The sequence below is a fragment of the Ruditapes philippinarum genome, unplaced genomic scaffold (genome assembly GCF_026571515.1).
Source record: "Ruditapes philippinarum isolate M1 unplaced genomic scaffold, ASM2657151v2 ctg1408_1_1_1_1, whole genome shotgun sequence".
NCBI classification, from domain to species: Eukaryota; Metazoa; Mollusca; class Bivalvia; order Venerida; family Veneridae; genus Ruditapes; species Ruditapes philippinarum.
In genome coordinates this window covers 46,725-71,155 of record NW_026859522.1, presented here as the reverse complement: position 1 = coordinate 71,155, position 24,431 = coordinate 46,725, and the positions used below count along the sequence as shown (strand labels likewise).

Sequence of the window (24,431 nt, the reverse complement as noted above, 5' to 3'; positions counted from 1 at the left end):
CTTCATTGATTGTCTCTTGTACTTGCTACGCAATTTAGTGTACAGTTGAGTTCACACTAAAGGTTACACAAAGTGCACTAGGAGTGCACTAGATGTGCACTACTAGTGCACTACAAAGTGCACTAGGAGTGCACTACTAGTGCACTTCATAAGTGCACTTTGTAGTGCACCAGACCTATTATATGTATTAAGCAGTTACCTACTATTTCAATGAATAACAATTTGACTTTTACAAAAAGATAGAAAAATATAGATATCTGTATAATAGTTTTTCATAATAAATTTGATGTTGTGAATATTGGATTTTGTAAAATTTGGCATAAAATATTAGAACAATAATTGTTCAAAGTCATTAATTTTACTGATTTTGTACTTTAATTATAACTTAATTGTTAGAATAAGTAAATATAAATAATTATAACTTTAATGTTAATAAGTTAGTGCATAAATAAACAAAAGTAATTGATATTTAATTTGATTCTATTTTATTATAATCTGGTATTGAAATAATTATGAAACGTTGAAATGCTAATTAAGAAAAAATTCAGTTTGTTTTTTTTTTTGGGGGGGGGGGGGCAAATTATACAAATTAGTTATTTTTAATCTTATCTTATAATTGTTTTAGTTAAAGGTTATGATTTTAAGCTATGATTTAATATGTTTATAATTGGCCTAAATTTTGTCAATTTTATCTCATTTAAAATCTCTCTTACCTTCTCAAACCAAAATTTACCTAGGATTAATATAAATGATGTATATTATTCTGAAAATAAAAATATTTACATATAATGGTGGTATGTATGAGTTGTGGATTAAGTGGATATGTACCTGTTGGATACTAGTATATTTTAACTGACATGGATATTAACAAAAAGATTAGAAAATATTTCATTTACATTTCTTGAGACAACACCAATCTTTTATCTTTTTTTTTTTCATGCATTGTAACATAATTATGCAATATGATTATTTTTATGAGTTGCATTGTAACATAATTATGCAATATGATTATTTTTATGAGTTCATTATAAAATGCTAAAATATTTCAGTTTTCTTTTTGTACTACTTGTAATGAAATTTATTTGCACATACAGAATTTACATTGCCTACTAATATTTATCATCTGCCTTTTGTTATTTACCCTAAGGGGCTCTCTTATCAGCAGGGTACCTACTATAATAAAATACCAATACACAGCAGGACTTTTGACACTTTAATCTTCTGTAACTGTCTTCTGCTCATGTATGATATTTTATTTAAAAAAAAAAACAGATATGCATTGAAGATAAAAAGGAGGTTGCAAAGGTTTTATAATCATGTATTTAAATATTTTCTTTAAAATATATTATCTTCTAAATGTGTTAAAACTGACAAGGCAAATTTGTCAAATCTATAATAGAAAAAATTAACATTTCCAAGTTCAGAAACTAAAAGATGCTGAAAATTTTAATGCAGAATTGCAAAAAATGTGGATAAATATTGATATGAGGTCTTTCTAGAATAGTTAACACTGATATTGATATTAAACCAGTTTTTGTGTCGCCTTGAAAAGGTGACATATAGGGGTTACTTTTGTCGGCGGCGGCGTCTGTGTCGGCGTCGTTGTCGGCTTCGGCGTCCGCTATAGCTTGTCCGGAGCATAACTCAGTCACTATGAGTCTGATTGACTTCAAACTTGGTATGCATGCTTCTTTCAATAACACGAAGTGCAGTGCACACAGGACCGGTACTCTGCAGTTCTATTTTTGAGTTATTGCCCTTTGTTAATTTTCATACTTTAATTTTTGTCCGGGCCATTTCTCTTCAACTAAAAAAGCTATGGACTTGAAAACTTCATAGGATGATAGATCTCTTTAAGAAGAAATGCAGTGCACAAGAACCAGTACTCTGCACTTCCTAATTTTTGAGTTATTGCCCTTTGTTAATTTTCATACTTTATTTTTGTCCGGGCCATTTCTCCTTATGTATAAAAGCCATTGACTTGAAACTTCATTGGATGATAGGTCTCATTAAGAAGAAGTGCAGTGCACAAGAACTGGTACTCTGCATTTCTTATTTTTTGAGTTATTGCCCTTTGTTTATTTTCATACTTAATTTTTGTCCAGGCCATTTCTCTGAAAGTATAAAAATTATGGACTTGAAACTTCATAGGATGATAGATCTCATTAAAAAGAAGTGCAGTGCATAAGAACTGATACTCAGCATTTCTTATTCTTGAGTTATTGCCCTTTGTTGCTTTTCTTACTTATTTTTGTCCTGGTCATTTTTCCTCAAGTATGAAAGCTATGGACTTGAAACATCATAGAATGATAGATCTTATTGATAAGAAGTGCAGTGTACAGAAACTGCTGCTCTGCACTTATTATTTTTTTAGTTATTGCCCTTTGTTATTTTTCATATTTTATTTTTGTCCTGGCCATTTCCCCTAAACTACATTGTTCACAAGGCGACACATCCGACTCGCAGAGTTCTAGTTTATGATAAGATTAGAAAATTCCACTTCAAAGACAATAATGACAATGATATCTAACATGCGTTTATGCCATTGTGATTATTTTTTACATTTGATTATACAAACATTATAGTCATTTATCTATGTCTTACCTTTATTTTGGAAAAAAAAAAAACAGGAAATTTTAAATAAATATTGCATACATCTGCATTTTTGTTATTTACCCTGAGGCCCTCTTATATATCAGCAGGAGACCAGTGTAATGAAAATAGTCGCTCTCTCAGAAAAATACCAATACACAGCATGACTTGAGACTTTCCTCTTGTATTAAAGCATTCCATTATACATTAAATCTTTAATATAGAAATCTTGAATAAAGTTATCAATTTTATTTATTTCATGGATTTTTTTAATTATTATATCTTTAAAAAAGAATGCAAGCATTTCATGGTTGAAAAACATAATTTCACAGTGTATGGATTGTTTTAAAATTAATGAATTAATATTCTCTTTCAATCTTAAACATCAGGAATGTCCTCTTAAGTTATTTATTATTATTCAGAATGGGAAGAAATGTGGATAAATGAATAAATATAGAAAATTCCGCTTTAGAGACAATAATATATCTAATACGCATTCTGCCATTTTGATTTTTTTTTGTATATTTGACCATACAAAAATTATGGTCATTTATCTATATGACTAACTTAAGCTTGGGATCCAACGCCTGATGAATCCCAGGCTAATGACTAATATGCATTTTGAGAAAACAAGGGAATTTCAATGCATACTTATAATCTGCAAAATTGACTGTTCTTTGTTTTAATTTACCCTGAGGCTCTCCTATCAGCAGGAGAGTTGTATAATAAAACAGTCCCTCAATACACAGGATGACTTGAGATTTTCCTCTTCATTAAAAGTAATTCCCCTTATACATTAAATTTTTAATATTGAAATCATGTATAAAGTTATCAAATTTATTTATTTAATGGATAATATTTTAATTATTTATATCTTTAAAACATATGCAAGCATTACACAGTTGAATACTAAATTATCACAGTAAATCGATTTTTTTTAAATATTCTCTTTCAATATTCAACATGAGGAATTATCTCTAAGTTATATATTATTATAGAAATAATATTTTAGCTTAAATATAAACCTTTCCTTGATTTGTTTGAGCTTATGAAAAACTAGATTAATGACAAACTAGATTAATTCGGCCAAAATTATCAGATTTTCCAATTTGTACACTAGAAAAGTTGAAATGCATGGCCATTTAAAAACACTTATTTAAATATCCATTATGGAGCATATTTATTATTTACAAATAACCTTATTAATTCTATAAATTTGATTTTAAGGGGTATTATTTTACACTTACAGTTAAATACGGGTTAAGAAAAATATGATTACAATTAATATATTTGTTTTTTATTTAAGCTTTAACATGATATCACTTAAAATGTTAAAACTGCTTATTTTAAAATTTACTTATTAATATTCATGAATAGGCCACAATTATATTCCCAAATTTTGTTTTTCTTACAGCAGCTTAACAATAGATCCCCCCTTGTCACTTGATATGCAATTATCCAATAAACCATTTAGGTGTCACCTTCCCTGGTCAGCCTGGTCATATGGTCTAGTGCACTAGTAGTGCACTTCTAGTGCACTTCTAGTTCAGCTTTAGTGCACTAGAAGTGCACAAGGGTGGGAAGTTTAGTGTGAACTCAACTGTACATAAAAAGGAAAAATTTATTTTATAATATACGGTTAAATAATATGTCACATCGTGAAACATTCAAAAGGCTTGAAAAGCAGATACAATATGTATCAATTGAAAAATATATACATACACAATAACAACATTATGTTTCTAGAATCACACAACAAACTTTTATAAATTTCCATTTTGGACCTTTAGACATAGTATAGACTTTTTACGTTATGTGTGTGACATATATGTAGAAAGAAATTGATTATCACAAATTTAAATTTCAAAGAAAATGAAAAATGATAATCAAACTTTGCATAGTATAATTCAGACAAATATTGAATATGGTATTTGAATTCCAATTTAAACATTCACGGAGTTATATTACATATATGTTATCCAGTGTATTAGTATAACGACCAGGAACCTAAATTACGAATGCATGCTTATTTAACATTGTTCAGGAATGCACGATGTTTATTTAAAAAGCAAAAGAAAAACATAGCCTATACAAATGTATATAAGGTAGTCATACACACAATGTCATTTAATCATCAAATACGAAGATATATAAAATGTAACGCTAAATATGCCCGGTTTCCCCTACTGGTGGTCGTATTGGTAGTTTATTCACATTAAGCCACTTAATTGAATTCACCAGAGCACAGTTCAGCCACCACGTCGTTCCTGCCAATTTAAGCAGTTTACCAGTAAATGGTCCTTTACTTTCACAAGGAACTGATAACTTCTGATACATACTTTTAGGGAGCTCATTCCACAAAGATAAGACCAACATTTGATCCTTAATTGGAATTACATATGTAGCGACCACTTTCAGAAAATGATACATTTGACATATCAGTTACAACGTGACACTAAATCTGACAGTTAGAGCGCAATGCAATACTTTTTTAGAAATATAGATAAAGTCTATCATAATATCTATGTCTCTGACTTTTCTTTGCAAATGAATGATATTTGGACTGTGATTATTATTGAAGGGGAGCGGTCTTCTCACTTCCCCTCGGAGCGTGCACGTCGCTGAGAAGGCACAGGGCATCGGCAGAAGATTTACAACTTGGCTGGTAGACAACTTAAATTTTGCCTTCAACCGTGGGCGGTAACTACGGAACTACTACTTTGTCACTTCTGCGGACCAGCTGCCGATGTCCTGACTAATGCCGAGGGGAGTGGCCCTACACAGTAGGCTGAGACGACGAGGATGGTGTACTAGGGTGCGTGAGCCCCTAGTACAGATTGACGGCTTGTAAGGCAGGCCTATAGCTGGCACCAACAGCCCTTTTCAGGGCTAAAACACCTTTCCTATTGTCACTGGTTACTGTACATTTAGGTTCTCATTGACCGCCGTACAGTGACCTACTTTTCGGCTCAAAATTCATATCTTTGGCTAATACTCCGTGGAAATTGCATGGAGGTAAATTATCACCATTTTGTGCTTCAAAATTAACTCTTTAAGGACATGACTGGTGACATGTCCGGGGTCCGTACTCGACAGCGCAAGCTGCATTTTGTGCCCGAAAGGGCGGATGGACCCTCATTAAGCTTTAACTACATCACATCGAAGGAGAGCGTGGCCTAGTGGTTAAGGTGTCTGCCTCTCAACCCAGAGATCATGAGTTCGAGCCCTACTCGGGTCACGACCATGTTTCTTCATATGACACCAGTACTGGTTAGTTCCAGGAAGCGGACTCGAAAGTGATTAATATAAGTTGCAAGAACTTGTTTCGCAATCGAGCTAAAATAAATGTGTTTGAACCCATCTATTTGAACCAACCATATTTGGACATATAAAATTTGCTCTTGGCATATCAAACATTTCTAAAAATAAAGAAAAATAACAAATAAAAGGTTTATTTTTATGTTAAAATATTTCCTCTAGAAATAATAAGTGGTGTTCGTAAAAGTACGAGTCTTTCTAAATTTTTGGGGTGAAATGTCTTGAGGGGTGTTCAAAGTGTCTTCAAAATTGTCTGGGTGAAGTGTCTTTTTCCCATCTCGGAGGATACTGGCATTCAGCAAAAGTACCCACGTCCAGTATTTCGTGACAGACATTGTAAATGTACTTGTTTATTTTTGTTTAAACTGCTCTCAAGGGATTTTCGATCTCATATATTTTAGTGGTACGCAACCACCTACACAATTTTCACAAATGCGTGTAATAAATGATATGCAAATTTCGCACATGCGCTTTCAGCTTTATCATTCCCGGGCTAAATTATAATATAGCTCATACAAGAGGTGCAGTGATTGGCTACATTCTGCAGCTTTGCAGAAATACGCAAATTACAACCAATCACATTTCTCTATCCAATTGACCTTTTCAGCTCCCATCCAGGGGCCTAACACGAAGCAGGTCAGGCTGGGATTGTTTTGGATATTTTTGAACGGCTAGATTTCTAAATTCTTGTGAAAAATTTTCCATTTGGCGAAGGAGCGTAATGGTAAGTGACAAATGTGAATGATAATTGTTTCTTTATTGATATTGTATTTGTTTTATATCAAATTACGGCCAGACATCAATTGACAGCTAGTTCTGACGCCGGTTTTGGTTTCTCTTAGTCATGTTAGTGTTGTTTATAAACATAAAATTCACTGACAATATTTAATAAATTTGTTGTGACTAATGTACATGAATTTTATTATTCTGTAGTCAAAGTTATTCTACACATGTATGTTGAGAGATAAATAAATACATGTTGTAGAGTTACAAACTTTATCAGAGTAGGAAAGTGCTTCTCTATCTAGCACCATTATTCTCAGGATTGCTTAATGTTCATCACTGTCCATATCAAAACATATTTACTCCTGAAAAAAAACATAGAGGTCTAGTACAGAAGATTGCCACTGTTGAAAAGAGAAGTTGTTTTAATTCTAATGTGTATAAACGCTTAATTTAATGAAGGGGGAAACATAGGACCATCCTATGAACTTGCGACATTTAAAATAAGCAACACCCGGGGAAATCCAGTTTGAATGCCCATGCGCAATTACTAAAGCCCCATTCCAGGCAGAGAAAGGTTAATAAATTTTTGCAGAGGACACAGAAATGGTTGAAAAATTCTATTTTAGTATTTCTTTTATGAAATTGTCTTAACACATCCTGCTGGTACTGAATGAAATTCAAAATAAAAACGGTCCGAAAAACTTTGCTTTGTGATTTTGAATAAAAAAGACAAATGGTCTATATACTTGCAGACTTGTACTTCCGTTTCCAGGTGAACATGAAATTGTCATGATCATGTGTCTAATTTACTATTTTTAATAAAAAGTATGTTATTCAGATGTTATAAACTGATTTTGTCTTACAGGAGCAGACAGAGTCTGACTGGAATAGTTGGGAAATTGGTTGTGAAGCTGGTGACTCCAGCTCACTGATCGATCCATTTCAGAAGAACGAAGATGCCTCCAGTGTTGTATCGGGTGAAGGAGGCAAGTCTGATACAATGTATGATAGCAGTAATGTGGAGGTAATATATTCAGCATACTATGGTTCTGTTAATTATATTTTTTGTTTGGTGACCAGAAGGGTCATCTGTTTGTTGAAAAGGCATTGTCTATGGATAATATAAGAGATATTTTAACAGTAAAGACTGTAGATCTTGGAAAGCAGTATTCTTTAGTTTAAATTGAGGAAAATGCAAGAAACTTTCAATATGAGTATAAGTCAAGGAAAACAACATTTAATTACAGTGTCTTTCATCTTAATAGGGAGAAGAGTCAACTTACCAGTTTGAAAGAGATTTTGAAAGCCTTGAAGAAATGAGTGAAAGTATGTCAGATGAAGAGGAAGAAGATGGTCAAAGAAGTCAAGTTGTAATAGACCAGTCACCTTATAGGTTCATGAATGGAAATGATGGTATGGGTGGGTATCTTTAAGATTATTTAATGAATAAGTTTTTTAAGCAATTTTGAATATGAACTCAAAAGTCTTGTTGAATTTATATGCAAATAATTTCAAATTTGGCGAAAGATCACATGAAAGAAGAATTATAGAATAGATGGCCACAGCTGATGTCCAAAAACGTGAGGTTAATGAATATATGTGTAACAGATGTGAACAGATACAATTTCTTTGAAGTAATTGATTTATAACTACGAAGAGAGAAAAGAATGAAGTTTATGGTATTGATTGTTGACAGTACAGATCTATAGGATGTTTTTATATTCTTCTCTGAAGTATGCAATTATGATCTATGTATGATTATGTATTTGGTTATACTTTTATATTGTAGCTACATGTGAGAGATGTGGTGCTGTTGGGATAAAACACGCATTCTACTCGAAATCAAAACGGTTTTGTTCTCTTGCTTGTTCAAGAGCTGCTGCTAATGGTGAGGAATATATCCCACCACAGCCACTTAACATACCAGTAAGTTTTTATCATCCAGTTTTGTCTTTTAGTAATTTTTTGTGGCATACATATCCAACAGTTTTCTTGGGTTTGTTTCGGAAATATTGCTTCATAAATTTTTAAGATTTCAATGTTTTGATTTGTTGGATTATGAAGCAAACATTGAAAACTTTGTTTAGTTTATTAAATGGAAGTAGTATCATTTACAGTTGTTTTAAAGACAGTTTCTTGGTTCTTAAAATTTTAAAGCCATAAAACTAAAAATCTTCTCGTTTTTTGCAGAAGAAGCAAGTATCTGTGAAGAAACCAAAGTCGGGAAAGTTTATTAGACAAAGGAATAAACACAGTAATAATAAGCAAGGTAATTATTGTTATACTTTGTGTTGAAAGAAATTGACCAGTCAAGTCTGCTTTGATACACAGGTGTGGAAGCTTGTACACTTTTGAAACAATATATGTTCATATTGTTGAGTTTGTCTTTCTCTTGTGATTGGATGTTTTTTTAATCACATTTCTTTTGTACATATGGCAAAGATTTTACCTTTTGTTTAGATAAAAGTCTAAAGATTATTTTAAGAAATATTTTATAATTGTTTTTGGTCTTGTATTTTGTACATTACTATTTATTTTAAATTGTTGTTTTATTTATTGTATACTATTGTATTTTATTGTTTTAATACTTACACATTTTTGTAGGTGTTGTGCGAAGTTTTGACTGGGGATCATACATTCTAGGGAGCCATGCTGAAGGGGCACCTGTTAGTTGTTTCAAACATGTAAGTATGTGTATTTTGATAATGGTGCATTGTACCAAAGGATATTTATCACTTACTGAAAGTGAAATTTGGTTTTAAATGTTTAAATTGTTTTAATGGTTTGTAAAAGGCCCTGACTACATATTTTTTCCTTTTCTTTATGAGCTACAGATGACTGTTCCAAATATATAGAACTTGAATTAATTCACTTGACTATATTTACTTTACATATAAGGCAGACAATAGAATACTGTATATAAGTGTGCTACATCTGATCATGCCGCAAATGATAAAGTTTTCTTTTGTGTGATTTACAGGTACCTATGACAGATTGTTGGGACAATATTACTGTTGGTATGAAAGTAGAAGTTCAAAATTTTGACTGTGATCTTCAGAGTATGGTTTACTGGATAGCCACTGTCATAAAATTAGCTGGTGAGTGTCCCATAAGTCATTTCAGAATAGGAATTTCTGAGTTGGTCATTTTTCTTCAAATTTTTATACAAATCTGTCCTTTGATTTATCAGTAAAACAAATAATACTAGCCTTTATCCCAAAATGTATACTTTGCCATAATATAAAGTGTATAAAGCTGCATACCTTCTGTATTTTGTTTACAAAATTTGTGTTTTTATTTTCGACAATGAATAATTTCTAACTATGTGTATGGAAGAAGTAAGTTTTGAATTTTCCGCAAGAGCAGATCACTCTTGTATTAAAACATTACTGAACAGTCAAAATCTTTCTTAAAATAGAAGCATATTATTTTGTTTCTGAACATTTTATTCTGTTTACATACAGTATTAATGTGTGTTAAATAACAGCGACATTTTATGTTACAACTCTGAGAATCTGCATAACATTATTGAAACTACATAATTTTAGTGTTTACAAAGTTTATATAAAAATATTTAACAAATTATATCTTTATACTCGAGTATTCATATGATTTGTTTTGGTTTTGCATGTTAGAAGTTCATACATATTTTGAGGTGTAATTTACACTGATGTTTATGTTGTTTAATTCAGGATATAAAGCATTGCTGAGATATGAGGGTTTTAGTGGAGATGGCCATAAAGATTTCTGGATCAACTTGTGTCACAAGGAAGTCCACCCAGTGGGCTGGTGTGCAACTAGTGGAAAGCCCCTTGTTCCTCCAAAAAGTAAGATATCTTAACTTTCAGAGAATGTTATGAGAAACAGATTTCTTAAATAATTTCGTGATTGAAAAGAAATATTTTATTAAATTTTGCAGTGTGTCGAGTTTATTTGCAAGATACTTGATCTCCAGTGTTTAGCTTGATTATTCATAGAATAGGGAGAGCTATTGTTCTAATTTTAGTGTTGGTGTCACACTTTGGTTAAGTTTTGCTTGCCAGTTGGTATCTGCGAAACAACTGAAGGAATTGGTTGAAAGTTCACAGGCTTCTTTTAGAGTATTAAAGGAGGTCATTATCCAAGACCCATACCTCATATTGATTTTGACTGAATTATGACCCTTTTTGAACTTAGAGAATTCTATATTATCCAAGCTCTTGTTTTAACTTTACAATAAAGCGCTGAGAAAAGTTGAGCATGCTGTTGTACAAACAGCTCTTGTTTATTTTTTTGGATAATTCATTTTATAATTAATTGATTTTAGCTTGTTGTATAGAAAAAAATCAATTTGAATTCATATTTTGACAGCTATTCAGCACAAGTATTCAGATTGGAAGGACTATCTAGTAAAACGACTGACTGGATCCCGTACATTACCCAGTAACTTCTTCAGTAAAGTACAGGAAGGAATAAACAATCACAAGTTCCATAAAGATATGCATGTTGAAGTGGTCAACAGAATGTGCGTGTCTGCCATGCGTGTTGCTACAGTGGAAGAGGTGATTGGCGGGCGTTTAAGATTGAGATATGCTGATTCCAAAGTGAGTTTATTAGACATTTGTTAGTTTTAGTTATGAAATAAAGTGAGAAGTTTTTAAGTTAAGAGTTCATTGTAGATAAATAAAGTTAGAAAAACTGTTTTGTTCATTTTAAAAATATTTTTGGTTAATCGGAGGTGAATGTTTCTACTTACTACGCAGATTTAAAAGTTTGGTACAGTTTGTGAACTTGAAAGAAGCTTTATTTTGTTGCTTTATGATACGATTAGTAAAGACATCTCAAATGCCTTTTATGTCATTTCCAGTAGATTACATCAAAATATACACATTATATACAATTTAAACTTTCAAAAAAGTAAGAGTGTATAAAAAAAATGTACCAATATAAACATAAGTAAATTATATGTAAGAAAATGTACCAATATGAGCTTAAAAGTAAATTATATTATTATACTAATTTATAGGAGGAAGATGAGTTTTGGTGTCACATGAGGTCAGCATTGATACATCAAGTGGGCTGGTCACAGCAGGTTGGACATAAACTACATTGTTCTGCAGGTATTGTAAAGATTTACTGTTCCTATATTGTCATTAAATGTTCAATAAAAGTAAAGTATGCCATCTAGATTGCTGTACTATTGATTTGGTATTTGCAGGGCTAGCACTGGCAGATTTTTTCTTTGAGCCAATTTTTCGCGGCGAAAATTGCGTGCCTGTATTTTATTTTCAAGAAGGCAATGGTACTGCAAAATAACCAGAATTCAATTGTCAGACTTATTTATAGCATTAGTTCATATATGGAACACCTTAAAAAGGCATGAGATATTTAGAAAAAAAAACATAAACTACATGTATATCCAACTTTATTTTGGTAGCTACATTTTAATCACTTTAAAACTGATCATAAAAGCTTGCAGCTCAGTAGCTATAAGAATAACATTTTCCAGGCTAATTTGGTCAGCAATGTTTTCATAAAATCTAAGCTAGTGGCATGACAGTGACATCAAAACCACATTCCAATGTGCTGCTTCAGCTTGCTTGGTTAATGCCAAAGATTTGGTTTGAGGACTATCTGTATCTGAAATTATAAAAACAGAAACATTTGAGAGTAAGAAGAATAATTATTGAAGAAGAAAAGAATATTGAAAAGTTCAAAACTAAACATAATTCAGGGAAAAAAGCCAAATTGTCATTATAAGAGTAAAGTAATTAGCATAAGTTTCCTAAAAATATGTTGTATGCTTCTTGAATTTTCCATTAAAATTTCACAGTCATGTATGCCATTTGTAACAAGAATGCTCCAGATAGAGGTTATGTACAATTAAAGTAAGGTCAATTTTTTTTTCAGGAATACTAATTGTTAAATATACTCTTTGTCAAATTTATGCTTTTTTGGAGCCATTATTAGGTGAGATTTAATTTGCAATTTAAAAAAAAAAACTTCTATTCTATAACTCATAATTCCTTTGATCTTTTTATCAACAACAATAAAATTATATGAATGCAAACTTACCGTAAAGTCGTCCATTTCATAACCAAGCTGTTGATATGATTGGCGATAATCTTAAGATGCCGCTAGTTATTGTTTCATATTGAATATAAAGACCAATTATCCAGTGCACATTCAACAATTCACACCAATTAGTGTCATATTTATCAGCTGATAAACATGTAAACATACCATGAGGTCAGTGTATTAGACTGTGTTACTGTTTATAACGATATTTTATTTGGAAGGGAAGTAACAAATATAGACCAGTCAATGACCCCACAAAAAGGAGACTGTGTCGCAGTGTTTTGTGATAAGAAGCGGTAAAGCGGAAGTTGTAAATGGAAAACCAAATGTGTACTTTTCCATTCTTAAAATAGCAAATGCTAAATTTAGACTGGATATTCCAAAAGTTATACTTTTCGTAAGTTGGAGCCAATCATGATTTTCTTGAGCCAATTTAATAGTTTTGGAGCCAATTTGCTCATTGGCTCCTGCCAGCGCGAGCCCTGTATTTGGCATTACTTTTAGTTATTAAGTTATATTTATTTGGATATTCTTAAATATAGACAGAGATATTAGTTTTTTTGTTGGTGTCGAAAGTTATTTTGTGCCCCCACTTAAGGGGGGTATTTAGATTTACCCTTATCCGTCCGTCCGTTCTCTTTTGTGTCGCATGTAACTCAAAAAGTGTTTGACCTAGAGTCATTACACTTAACAGGAATGTTGATCAGCATGTGCAGTTGTGCACCTGGGTATTTTCGTCTGGATTTATTTAGTGTTTTTAGAGTTATTGCCCTTGACTTAGTAAAAATTTGCAGTTTTCAACTTGTGTTGCACGTAACTCAAAAAGTATTTGACCTAGGGTCATGAAACTTTACAGGAATGTTGAATGTGTAGTTGTGCACCTGGGTATTTTCGTGTGGATTTATTTAGTATTTTTAGAGTTATTGCCCTTGACTTAGAATTTTTTTGCAATTTTCAACTTGTGTTGCATGTAACTCAAAAAGGATTTGACATGGAGTCATGAAACCTTACAGGAATGTTGCTCAGCATATTTAGTTGTGCACCTTGGGTTTCGCTTGTGGATCCAGTATTTGTAGAGTTATTGCCTTTGACTTAGTAAAAACCGTTTCATTGTGTTGTGTTATTTGTTCCTTGAGTGCTTGAGTTAAAATCAACCAACATTACAGGAATAATGATCAACATCACTAAATTACAGGAAAAATGATCAACATCACTGTGAAGCTAAGCACCTGGTGAGAATACTGTTTTTAAAGCCCACTCGTTGAAATAAAATTTCATCTTACACACAAACAAACTAATATCCTCTATATAATTTAAAATTATGTACAGGTGTTGGAAAACTATAGGAAAAATTAGATCAAAACTTTTTTTAATGTTTCAGAATATAGAAACCAGTGCCTTAGTAAGGTTGCTATGCAGAAATATGATGTTAATGATGCAACACCAGATATGTTCCCCAGGGTAAGTTATATACCTTTATATGCTGTCCATTGACCGTATATTTGTACATATCAATTTAGTTGTAGTTATAGTTGTTTACATTAGATAAATTTTAGATACATTCAGTAAAATAGTAGTTACAGTTATTTACATTAGATGAATTTAGTAAAATTACAACTTGTTTTCAGTGAAGTGTAAGAACCACGAGATTTGCTGAAATAATTTAACTTGGTATTGTAAAATTTTCCACATAAAATTTAATACCCTGGGGAGAGTTGGATAATTCAAAGTTCATGTTCATTATATGATGATCTTTGTAAGAAGTAATAGCACATTTTGAATTCTAGTAGAAAAATTGAAAACAATGAGTCATAAAGTAACTGTTTAAAATTTTTGAATTGTATCTTTTCTGCTTTAGTTGAAGAGGCCACCAGCAGATGGTTACGCTTTCCAGGTAGGACAAAAATTGGAAGCAATTGATCCCCTTAATCTATCTGCAGTTTGTGTTGCCACTGTCATGAAGGTAAATTTCTTTCCTACTCTATCAGATGATATTTAGAACAACTTAGTCATTTTATTTATCGAGTTTTTCTTGGAATTGTTGCGCCATTTCTGAATATGAATTATTCAAATGCTGTAAAGAATAATGTGTAGCCTATGTCAACAGTCTAGAGCCAGATCAAACTATAAATGACTATACATAAATGTTGTGTGACCAAACTGTATACTGCTAGATATATTAAAATAAATATGGACAGTTTGATTTGAAGCTTGTTAAATCAATAAACACACATTCTGCAAGGCCAGTGTAAATCGTTTAAATTAGTATTGCAAGAAAATAATTTGGGGCATTAAATCTTTACATAAAATAGAATCAATGTTAAGTGCCTAAGCTTTCTGGGGCATCAAATGTAACATGAGTAGTGTTTGTTATGCTATGCTACATCAGTATGTAATGCTTGAATGATTTGTTTTAGGTACTGAAGAACAACTACCTTATGATAGGTATTGATGGCTCGATCGCCCAGAATGGAACTGATTGGTTCTGCTACCATGCAACATCACCTTGTATCTTTCCTGTAGGTTTCTGTGAGGTAAATGGTCTACAGCTGACACCACCTAGAGGCTACAAGACACCATTCCGATGGTTTGATTATCTCAAACAGACTAGGTCAACTGCTGCACCGGTCAAACTGTTTGATAAGGTAATTATTGGTTGATTATTTTTGTTTAAAATGCTTTCAACTTCCTTAGTCCTTGTGGAAAAAGTTATAACATCTACAAGCTGTATACAGTTATGCACCCAGTCTAACGAGACTAGATGCTGTTGGTAACTTAAGTTGAATATTATAAAAAATTACTGTCTTACAATGACATAAGAGAGGTCCAAATTCAAAACCTGGTTAAATAATTACATTATTTTAGCTTGATTTATAAATTTTAGTTGGCTATCACATTCAGTTGATATGATGAACTTTTTCAGTGGTGCATTATATTTAGTAACTAGACATTGATTAGTATATAGTTAAGATAATTTCCATTTAACAATTTGTTGAATTATAGTTTTCGTTATTTCTTGTGTATAGGAAATTCCAAAGCATGGTTTTAAGTCTGGGATGAAGCTGGAAGCTGTTGATCTGATGGAACCAAGGTAAGAATATTTTACATGCCTAATAAGTGATAGATTTCATCTGTTTTACCAATTACTTTGTCTCGATTGAACTTTTAAAAATTATTTATGAAACTTTTTTATTCTTTGATTTCATGGCTTAACTTACATACAGAAAAAAAAGACATTATTGTGTTTATAGATGTTAAGATTAATTTTATGTCTTCTATAATGATTTTACGGGTGTAACAGCTGTTTGTGCTACCTAGCAGACAATTCTAGATCTACATTCATTGATCATGGAAAGACTGAATGCTTATTCAATACAATGAAATACAAGATGGTCTTATTTTCAGATTGATTTGTGTGGCAACTATTGCTAAGGTTGTTGGACGGTTGTTGAGAATCCATTTTGATGGTTGGGAGTCAGAGTATGACCAGTGGGTGGACTGTGAGTCTCCAGATCTCTATCCTATAGGCTGGTGTGAGGTGATGAACTACCCAGTCGAGGGTCCGAGACTGAAAAGTAATACTAGTTTCATAGTGTGTTGTTATATGAAATAAAAATGTTGCTGATTAATGAATGGAATGAACATTGATTCTTAATCAAAATGTGCATTACACTAGTACTTTATTAAGCAGGATCAGTCTATCAGTATATATTTGAATTTTGCTTCCTAACGGTTGTACTTTAAACAAAATAGGCACTTTATAAGTGTAGAATTTCATATGATTTTCATAGTTTTATGCCTTTACCATATAACAAATAAAAACTGATGGAATATTGTCAACAGAATTTAAAAAGATGTTTGTTAAGATTTTCTGATCATAGAAAAATGACTAGTTTATATTTTTAATGGAACTGTTTAATTGAATAGATTGCATAGTAAAGATTAACCTAGATTTATCAAGAAATCAATTGATGTTAAACATTGCTGGCCTAGGCTAAAATGATGATATCTTCTTTCAGTGTTAATTTCAGTGTTTTAAATACAAATATTCAACTGCGTTTCAGCTGAGGTACCAAATGCACCACAAGTAAATCCAGGTTCTGCCAAGAAAAGAAAGGGTAAAACCCAAATCTACAAAGGACCACGTAAGAGTAAGTTTTAATTGTATTAGACGTTTTAGTATCGTTGTGAAAGATTTTGAAGGGCTAAATGTTAGATTTTGTTAATGTTTGAAAAAACATTCAAATAAAGTTATAACTTGTTTAAAAAAATTAGTACTCGAACCATATACATGTATATTTTTTTATAAATAATAGGCGAATGATTGCCTCAAATTATTATTTCACTTCCTTTTTGTGGTGTTATTAATTCATATTCTAATTAACAATTTTTAAGAAATACAACATTTTAAAGAATCCAATACCGTATAAGTGTTTTTTTCTGCGGTGACTTTATTTCTGCGTTTTCTGCGGTCAGTTTCATGACCGCAGAAATAAAAACCGCAAAATATTTCACTCACCTGCTACGATATGTGTCCTGCATTATGACCTGTTTCGTCTACAGTAATAACGACTAACGTATTATAACGGTATGGGGGTTTTCAAATTGTATTAAATTGCTGTAGGCTTATTATGTAATCTGTGTTTTTAAAGGATGTACTAATTGTTAATGATGCTAATTTAAGAATAAAGCTATTTCAAACCATTTCAACCCTTATACTGCTAAATAATCGTCGTCTACTATAATTGTCATCTGATTTACGGTCAACTGCTATCAACTTTTTAATTATACAATTAAAGATACTACAGGGTTATATTTTTCACACGTCATTTCACGATGATCAAAAGCTGCATACCTTTCTATTGTTGCGCATTATATTTGTTTGCAAGCAAACAGTACATTTGTTTGTAATTACTTTATTGTTTTGCGGTGACGAAACTAAACAAATGTGTACGTGCGAAAAAATAGGTTGAGAAATGTGACTTAGATTTTGATGAGACGAGTCGCAGAATTTAAATCACGTTTGTCCAAAGAATGTGCCGCAGAAATAAAGTCTGCAGAAATAAAAACATGCCAAAATTTGGAAAAACCGCAGAATTTGGAGCCCGCAGAAAAAACCACTTATACGGTAGTAGTTGTTGTTATTGTTAAACTGTCTTAAATTAAAGCAGATTGCCAAGATAAAAAAAAATCTTCTTTCTACATTTTACAGAGAGGAAGCCAAAGAACCCATTGTCACCTCCTCCAGGTGTGAAATCTATGTCTTCCCAGTTTGACATAATGCGTCATCGTATATTAAACACACGACCTGATGAGATGACAGAAAGACCGCAAGAGGTGCCCCAAGTGTCTGAGCTTCTTGCTGAAATCACCAAACCTAAGATTGAAGGTAAATGATTCTTACAATTTAAAATTGCCATTTTTATAGAAGAGTAAATCTAGTTTTGTAGGTAAATTATTAAGGCAGAATTTTGCTCCTTCGTTAATGCTTGGAAGTATTTTATAGTGAATTTTGGATTATTTTACTTGATCAATGTATCACATAACCAAATGGATAATGGATATGCTTTAAAAATCTAAATGCCGTAATTTTGCATTATTTAATATAGAACCTGGTATGAAAAACATTTTTATTTGTGAGAGCCAATAAAGCCTATGCAAAGAAAAAGAATATAAACTGCTCCTTAGTTTGAGATGCAAAACTTTTTTTTATAAAAAGTGCACAGTAATATTTTATTTGAGTCAGTTATCTTTATTTATAAAGGTAGAATGTATATATATTAGTTTTGCCTGTAAAATATATTTGGCAGAGTGGACACCAGATGAAATATGTTTATGAGCGGCATAGCCACATGTGAAAATATAACAGCTTGTGTTTTTTTTATTGGTGAAATATTATCTCATGTTACTTGGAAGCCTGCTTTATCACAGTGTTTGTGTTAAAAATAATTATTTAAAAAATTTCCTACAGGTGCAAATAGTTTTGTTTAGTAATGCATTTTTTATGACATAGTATTTTTCTGATAATTCCATTTATATTTTATATTCTTTGTATTTGCTCTAGGATGAAATATTAAATGTAAAATTATCAGATTATATCATTTCTCTATTTTCTGAAAGCTATAAAGTAAATGATCATATTTTGTGAGAGTATTGAATTTACAAATCACACAATCAGTATGTAACAAGATCTATGATTATTTTCAGTGAAATCTGAACCATTAGAAAGTCCTAGACAAGTGCCTTCATTAGACAGGAATCATTCATCATTAACCAGCATCCCAGATATAAAACCAGCATTAAATCGAACACCATCAAACACCAGTCTTCCCAGATTGAACACTGTAAATAATCAGTCAGCAAGCAAACCTGGCAGAACATCTTCATTACCAACCAATGTCAGTACAGCTACAAAAAGTGCTTTACTGGAGAGAATTAATTCCTCTCCTAACTCTGTGCCACAGTCTTTAAAGACTAGTATGCTCGCTGGCCATTTGACTGGTGCCATTCCTATCCGACAAAATTCTGGACTGGTTCCAACAACTAGCCCAGCAACTGCTGGAAGTCAGACTGTAATATTGGGAAACCAGTCAAATTTATTGCCTGGTCCCCAACAAAGTGTTTCAGAGCCACAGACTCTGTATTTAACCCAAAGACAGCAAAGTTTGTCTCCAGATCAGTGGAGTGTAATAGATGTGTGCCATTTTCTAAAGTATAATGATTGCAGTGCTTATGTGGAGATATTTCACAGAAAGGTAATTATTACAGCATGCATAATTTGTCTGCTCAGGCGTAAAAAACTTCACTCATTGTTAATTTGCTAGACTAGTCTGCATTTGATCGTGATTGATGTCTAGAATTATGAGGAATTAAAGACTTGTTGATTTCAGATAAGACCATTATTTGTGCAACCTGCTGAAAACATAATGCTTCTTTTGTCTTTTTATTATGTATGAGAAGTGCGTTCATGTAATCTTGTATCGTAACTGTCTGATTGCTTTTCATTGGAGTCTTAGTAATTATTTAGAATTAATTAAAAGGATAAATTTTCTCAGATACTTTGTAAAATTTATTAATGCCATTCATAAATTCTACTTAGTATCCGAGAAAACTTATTAGTAATGGTATCTCCTGTCTAAATTGTTTAAATTATTATTGATACTTTATTCTGAAAGGCATTACATTTCATTGCTTTCATTTTATTTTTCAGAACATAAATGGAGAACAATTTGTGAAGCTTAACAAAGAGCAGATAGCAAGTTTAACAGGAATGAAAGTTGGTTCTTCTTTAAAGGTGTATGACCTTATCCAGGTGTTAAAGAGTAAGCTGATGTCACAGAAACTGTCTGTGACAACCAGCTAGGGCCATCTCATGAAATCTTAGGCTAAGTTATAAAGATCACGGAAGAGAGACTAGACTCTTTGAGTTACCATTTATTACGAGATTGTTGCAACAGGGTGCTCTGTGAAACATGGCAATGGTATGTGAGAATTTACACCATTGATCGATGCACTTGGGCGTAGAAAAATAACACATATATGCAAGATTAAAATGAAAAACCAGCACTTGTTTAGGGTGATCTCATTTTATTGTGAGAAATTTTTGACTGTGATTGTTACATAAGCCTTCATTTTGAAGGCTGGTAGACACTTTAGTTGAGACTGTTGTTATAAATATATTATATATCTAGTGCAGCTGAAAAATATTATATTTTATGCCACTGCCATATTGCTGTTTTATTGATCTGGTTTATGTTCAGATATGGTGCAAATTATGTGTTTGAAGTTAAAGACGGTTATAATCCATGTACTTTTGAAGTTATAATGTGTTATGTCTGAAAGAGTAACTTGCATTCATTTTTTGTCATATATATAATAGAATACATTTAAAATGGATCTTTACTTGGGATCTTTAAAATTACGTAGGAAAATTATTTGGTAATCTCAAGTAATTGTAACTAGTAAGAATACAAATCTTGTTTACAGATCCAAATAAAAGACTTTTTGTGCAGAAATACATCTTATCGGACCATTCATGAATATAGAATTATATGTTGAGTATTTTTTAAGCATTTTATTCAATTTGATACCTTTTTGTATTTGAGGGATTTCACAGGTTGTGAAAGATGTTAATTTTCCTATTACTTTGTTTTTGTCTTTGTTTTTGTCTTTTATATTTACTGTTATTAAGAGTAAATTGTGTTTTTTTTAGTTGACAATCATGTTTTAGCTGTTTTTATGCTGCCATTTAATTAAGCAAGACTGATAGTACGGTAAATAAACCTAGAAATTGTTCTACGCAAGATCTTTTAAGGAGCTCCACTGAGGACAAAAGGCCTAGAAATACATAGATCAAGTAAAGCACTTTAATAGAAAAATCTTCGAAGGTAAAGAAATTTACACAGAATTAATTAGAATATTCATATTTTGAGTGATTCTTAGCCTGATTTGAGTGAAAAGCTTTCCAAAGCTTTTCATTTTTGTCATTTTGCACACACACAAAAAAAAAGATTCTGGAAAAACTGGGTAAGAGTTATTAGTCCAGACCTACAACAATACAAATCTAGGAAAAAGATTTCCAGTCCTGTCAAAAAAAAAAAAAACCCAGTGGAGTCCCTTTAAATTCAACTGAACTTGTGATCTGCATGTTTTTAATTTGTTTTTAAAGAAAATTTCTGCATTTTTTTGTAATAAAAGCTGGAACAAAAGTATGAAAACTTGAATAATCTAACTTGATGTATTTGAACACTGAATGAAATGGAGTTTTGTAAGTGTTTGGTGAATTGATTGATCTTAATTAACATCAGGTCTAAAAAATAACTCTTCTTAGTAACTTCCAAAAAGAAAAGAAAAAAGTAAACAACTATTTTGTCTTCAACAAAAAAAAATTGAAAATAAAAAAATAAAATCCAACAATACAAATATATTTTATTAGTTGATATTATAATTACATATGATATTTTAGGAGACTTGAAAATGAAAAAGTGCATTAATTCATTGACTATTTTGAAGGTATGGATGTTTTATTTTTTTCATTTGTTCAATTATTCTCTAAAGGCCAACAAAATTTAGGCTATTGGAAATGAGTATTATTTTATAGGCCTTAGTCAAATTAACATACGCATAAGTTTAATGATTTATGCCAAGTTGCGTCTACTTTAAATCCGTTTTTGTATAACAAGCTGACAGCATGATTGTCCATGTAATGTTGTTAATGGCTTCCGATTGATCTCAATTGTATATAATTGTTACACAAGTTTTATATCATGTATATATGAAGTAGGTAGTAAAATTTATCAAATTATGTTGTACTATTTTTCTATTGGAAGAACTGATCTTGAAGAAATTTCGTTTTGAAGGAAAATAAACTTACAAATAATCATGTTTTTGAAAAAAGAGTGGACCATATTTATAAACCTTTTGTAATTGTATATATTTAACCCTTTTTATATGTCCAACCACACATGGAAAGTTAGCTTTTTGTAAAAAAAAATCAACATTTATATTTCATATAAGCATATTATGAGGATAAATACAGAAATATTTAGTGCTCTCTAAAACAAGGAAAATAATTCCATATATTTCCATAGCTAAAACTGAATCTTGAAAATTTCTTTATTTGTGATGTTAAGAAAAAAGGCAGAGATCAGGACTTAGTTAAGATATACCAAAGTGCATAACAAGAGCTTTGTCATCTTCTAAGAGACAACTTGAAATGCTCTGAGATTTGAATTTTTGGTGCAATATTAACCATTAGAAGTATTGTTATACATATATTATGCAAAAAGATGAGAGAGAAAAACAGCTTGGTTAAAGATAATCTTAACAAATGCAAAGTTGAATGCTATATATTTTGTCATGTAAAATACATACTGTTAAGGATAGTTGTATTTTGACATTAAATTGGAGGAACTTTTTGTAATCAAGTGTTATGTTGTTGATAAATATGTTTGAAATGAACGCAATACTTGTCATTGGCTTATAAGACTGTTTGAATTATTTTCTTTCTTTCTTTTTTTTAACGTTCAAGTGTTTATTTTTTCTCTTCATTGCTAATTTTTTTGTCTTTGTCAATCATAAAATCCAGTACTTTTAGCAGTTAGTGGTGCTTAGGGACATGTGAGATTTTGCAGTTAACCAAATCCAATGTTCGTCTGTGCATGAACTTAATCAAACCAAGTCCGATATTTTCTCTTGTTTGATTACCTCCCTTTTCGGAATTATCTTATCCTTAACTGTAGTCTGTATTTGAACATTAAACTTTTATGTAAAATTGAAGTTTATGAGAACAATCAAATGAGGTATGGAAAACTTAATCAAGAAACCTGAAAGAAAGAATTTTAAAAACATGATGTTTTTAAATATATTTTTTTCTTTTTTCCAAGTGAAATTTTACTTTATACAATTTGAACGTTTTCAAAAAATAGAATTACAATAAAAAAAAAACCCAACAGTTTCTGTTGAGTGATACATCTTGCAACTATATATGCAAATTTTTTTTATAAAATGTTAATTTACTTGATGATAATTTGACATGTTATATTCTCTCATTTTAAAAAGATTGAAATCCAATCTGATCAGTTAAATTCATAGTTAAAAACTTCATTTTTAAGTAAGCTTTAAAATACACAACATAGGTGCATCTAAATAAAGATAACTTGGCTAAATGATAATTAACTTAAATTCAATTTATGTATGAAAGTCTTGAAATTGTACTGTTAAACTGTTCTATTTTAAGTATCTTATTGTTATAGGGCAAACAAAGTGTAGAGTTATTTATATGTTTTTATATAAAGTATAACAAGGGTTCATTTATTTTTACAAAAAATAAAAATAGGTAAATAAAAAAATCAAATTTTAAGAAAAAAGTGTTGCAGTGAATATTGTTAAAAAAAAAGTGGATATCCAATGTTTATTATATAAAATAGAAGAAGCCTTGTGTTTTGTTGAGGAAATATAGTATTGGATTATTTTTGGTCACAAATATTTTGGTATATGTATAGGGAGATTGTGCAAAATAATCATGATTCATCATTAAACTGTATATTCTTGTTCAAATTTAAATAAAAACATTTTAAATTTAAACAGATTTTCTTATACATTGTTTGTCTTAAACTTTAGTTAAACATTGTAGCGTCACGACAAAACCAACATAATGCGTTTGCGACCAGCATGGATCCAGACCAGTCTGCGCATCCGCGCAGTCTGATCAGGATCCATGCTGTTCGCTTATAAACCCTATTACAAGTACCGAAACTGATAGCGAACAGCATGGATCCTGATCAGACTGCGTGGATGGGCAGGCTGGTCTGGATCCATGCTGGTCGCAAAGCCATTATGTTGGTTTTGTCATGACGCGGCTCATTTATTGTTTGAGTGTACTTACAATAAAAATGTTACTAGATTTAAGTCCATTCCTGTGTGACTCCTACTTAATAAAAGTTAGCTAGGAAACTGTTTGTTAGAATTCTCAAGTTGTCTTTTGTATCTTCTCTAGAAATATTGATAGATGAATTGTATTAATAATTTGGCTGGGCATCGTTAACAAGGACATTTTGGCAAGAAAAAAGGCTTAATTATTTAAGATTACACTCAATAAATGTTGACGTGCTATTTGTAACAATTTGTTACCATTGCCCTTAAGTGATCTCCCCTTTCTAGAATTCAAATAACTGTAAACAAATCTTGAACCAAGAGCAATGAAGTCATTTTTATTGTCACCATTGACAAGACAAATG

At 31.3% G+C, this 24,431-nt stretch overlaps 1 protein-coding gene and 1 long non-coding RNA gene across 3 annotated transcripts; one reads left to right on the top strand and one right to left on the bottom strand.

Moving 5' to 3' along the window:
• Positions 1–6,480: 6,480 nt before the first annotated feature.
• On the top strand, positions 6,481–23,778 carry LOC132756809 (MBT domain-containing protein 1-like). 2 transcript variants are annotated; one of them, XM_060747952.1, is made up of 19 exons: positions 6,481–6,634; positions 7,502–7,660; positions 7,902–8,049; positions 8,426–8,562; positions 8,827–8,905; positions 9,241–9,320; positions 9,617–9,734; positions 10,329–10,463; positions 10,987–11,219; positions 11,642–11,735; positions 14,075–14,154; positions 14,552–14,656; positions 15,111–15,338; positions 15,720–15,784; positions 16,099–16,268; positions 16,758–16,844; positions 17,906–18,082; positions 18,901–19,448; positions 19,904–23,778. In XM_060747952.1, the coding sequence occupies exons 1-19, from the start codon at positions 6,632–6,634 to the stop codon at positions 20,054–20,056; spliced, it is 2,799 nt and encodes a 932-aa protein (XP_060603935.1). In that variant the 5' UTR covers positions 6,481–6,631; the 3' UTR covers positions 20,057–23,778. The 2 variants fall into 2 exon arrangements, with proteins under 2 accessions (XP_060603935.1, XP_060603934.1); XM_060747951.1 differs by having other exon boundaries at positions 7,902–8,055.
• Positions 12,024–13,181, bottom strand: LOC132756810 (uncharacterized). The gene is made up of 2 exons (XR_009629378.1): positions 12,691–13,181; positions 12,024–12,255 (listed from the first exon to the last, which is right to left on the bottom strand). It is a non-coding gene; the product is annotated as an uncharacterized LOC132756810 (long non-coding RNA).
• Positions 23,779–24,431: the final 653 nt, after the last annotated feature.

Bases quoted from the DNA above. Each gene is read 5' to 3' on its own strand.
- LOC132756809 (XM_060747951.1), top strand. The intron at 7,661-7,901 runs GTAATATATTCA...TCATCTTAATAG, and splicing joins ATGATAGCAGTAATGTGGAG to GGAGAAGAGTCAACTTACCA. The intron at 11,220-11,641 runs GTGAGTTTATTA...ACTAATTTATAG, and splicing joins TGAGATATGCTGATTCCAAA to GAGGAAGATGAGTTTTGGTG.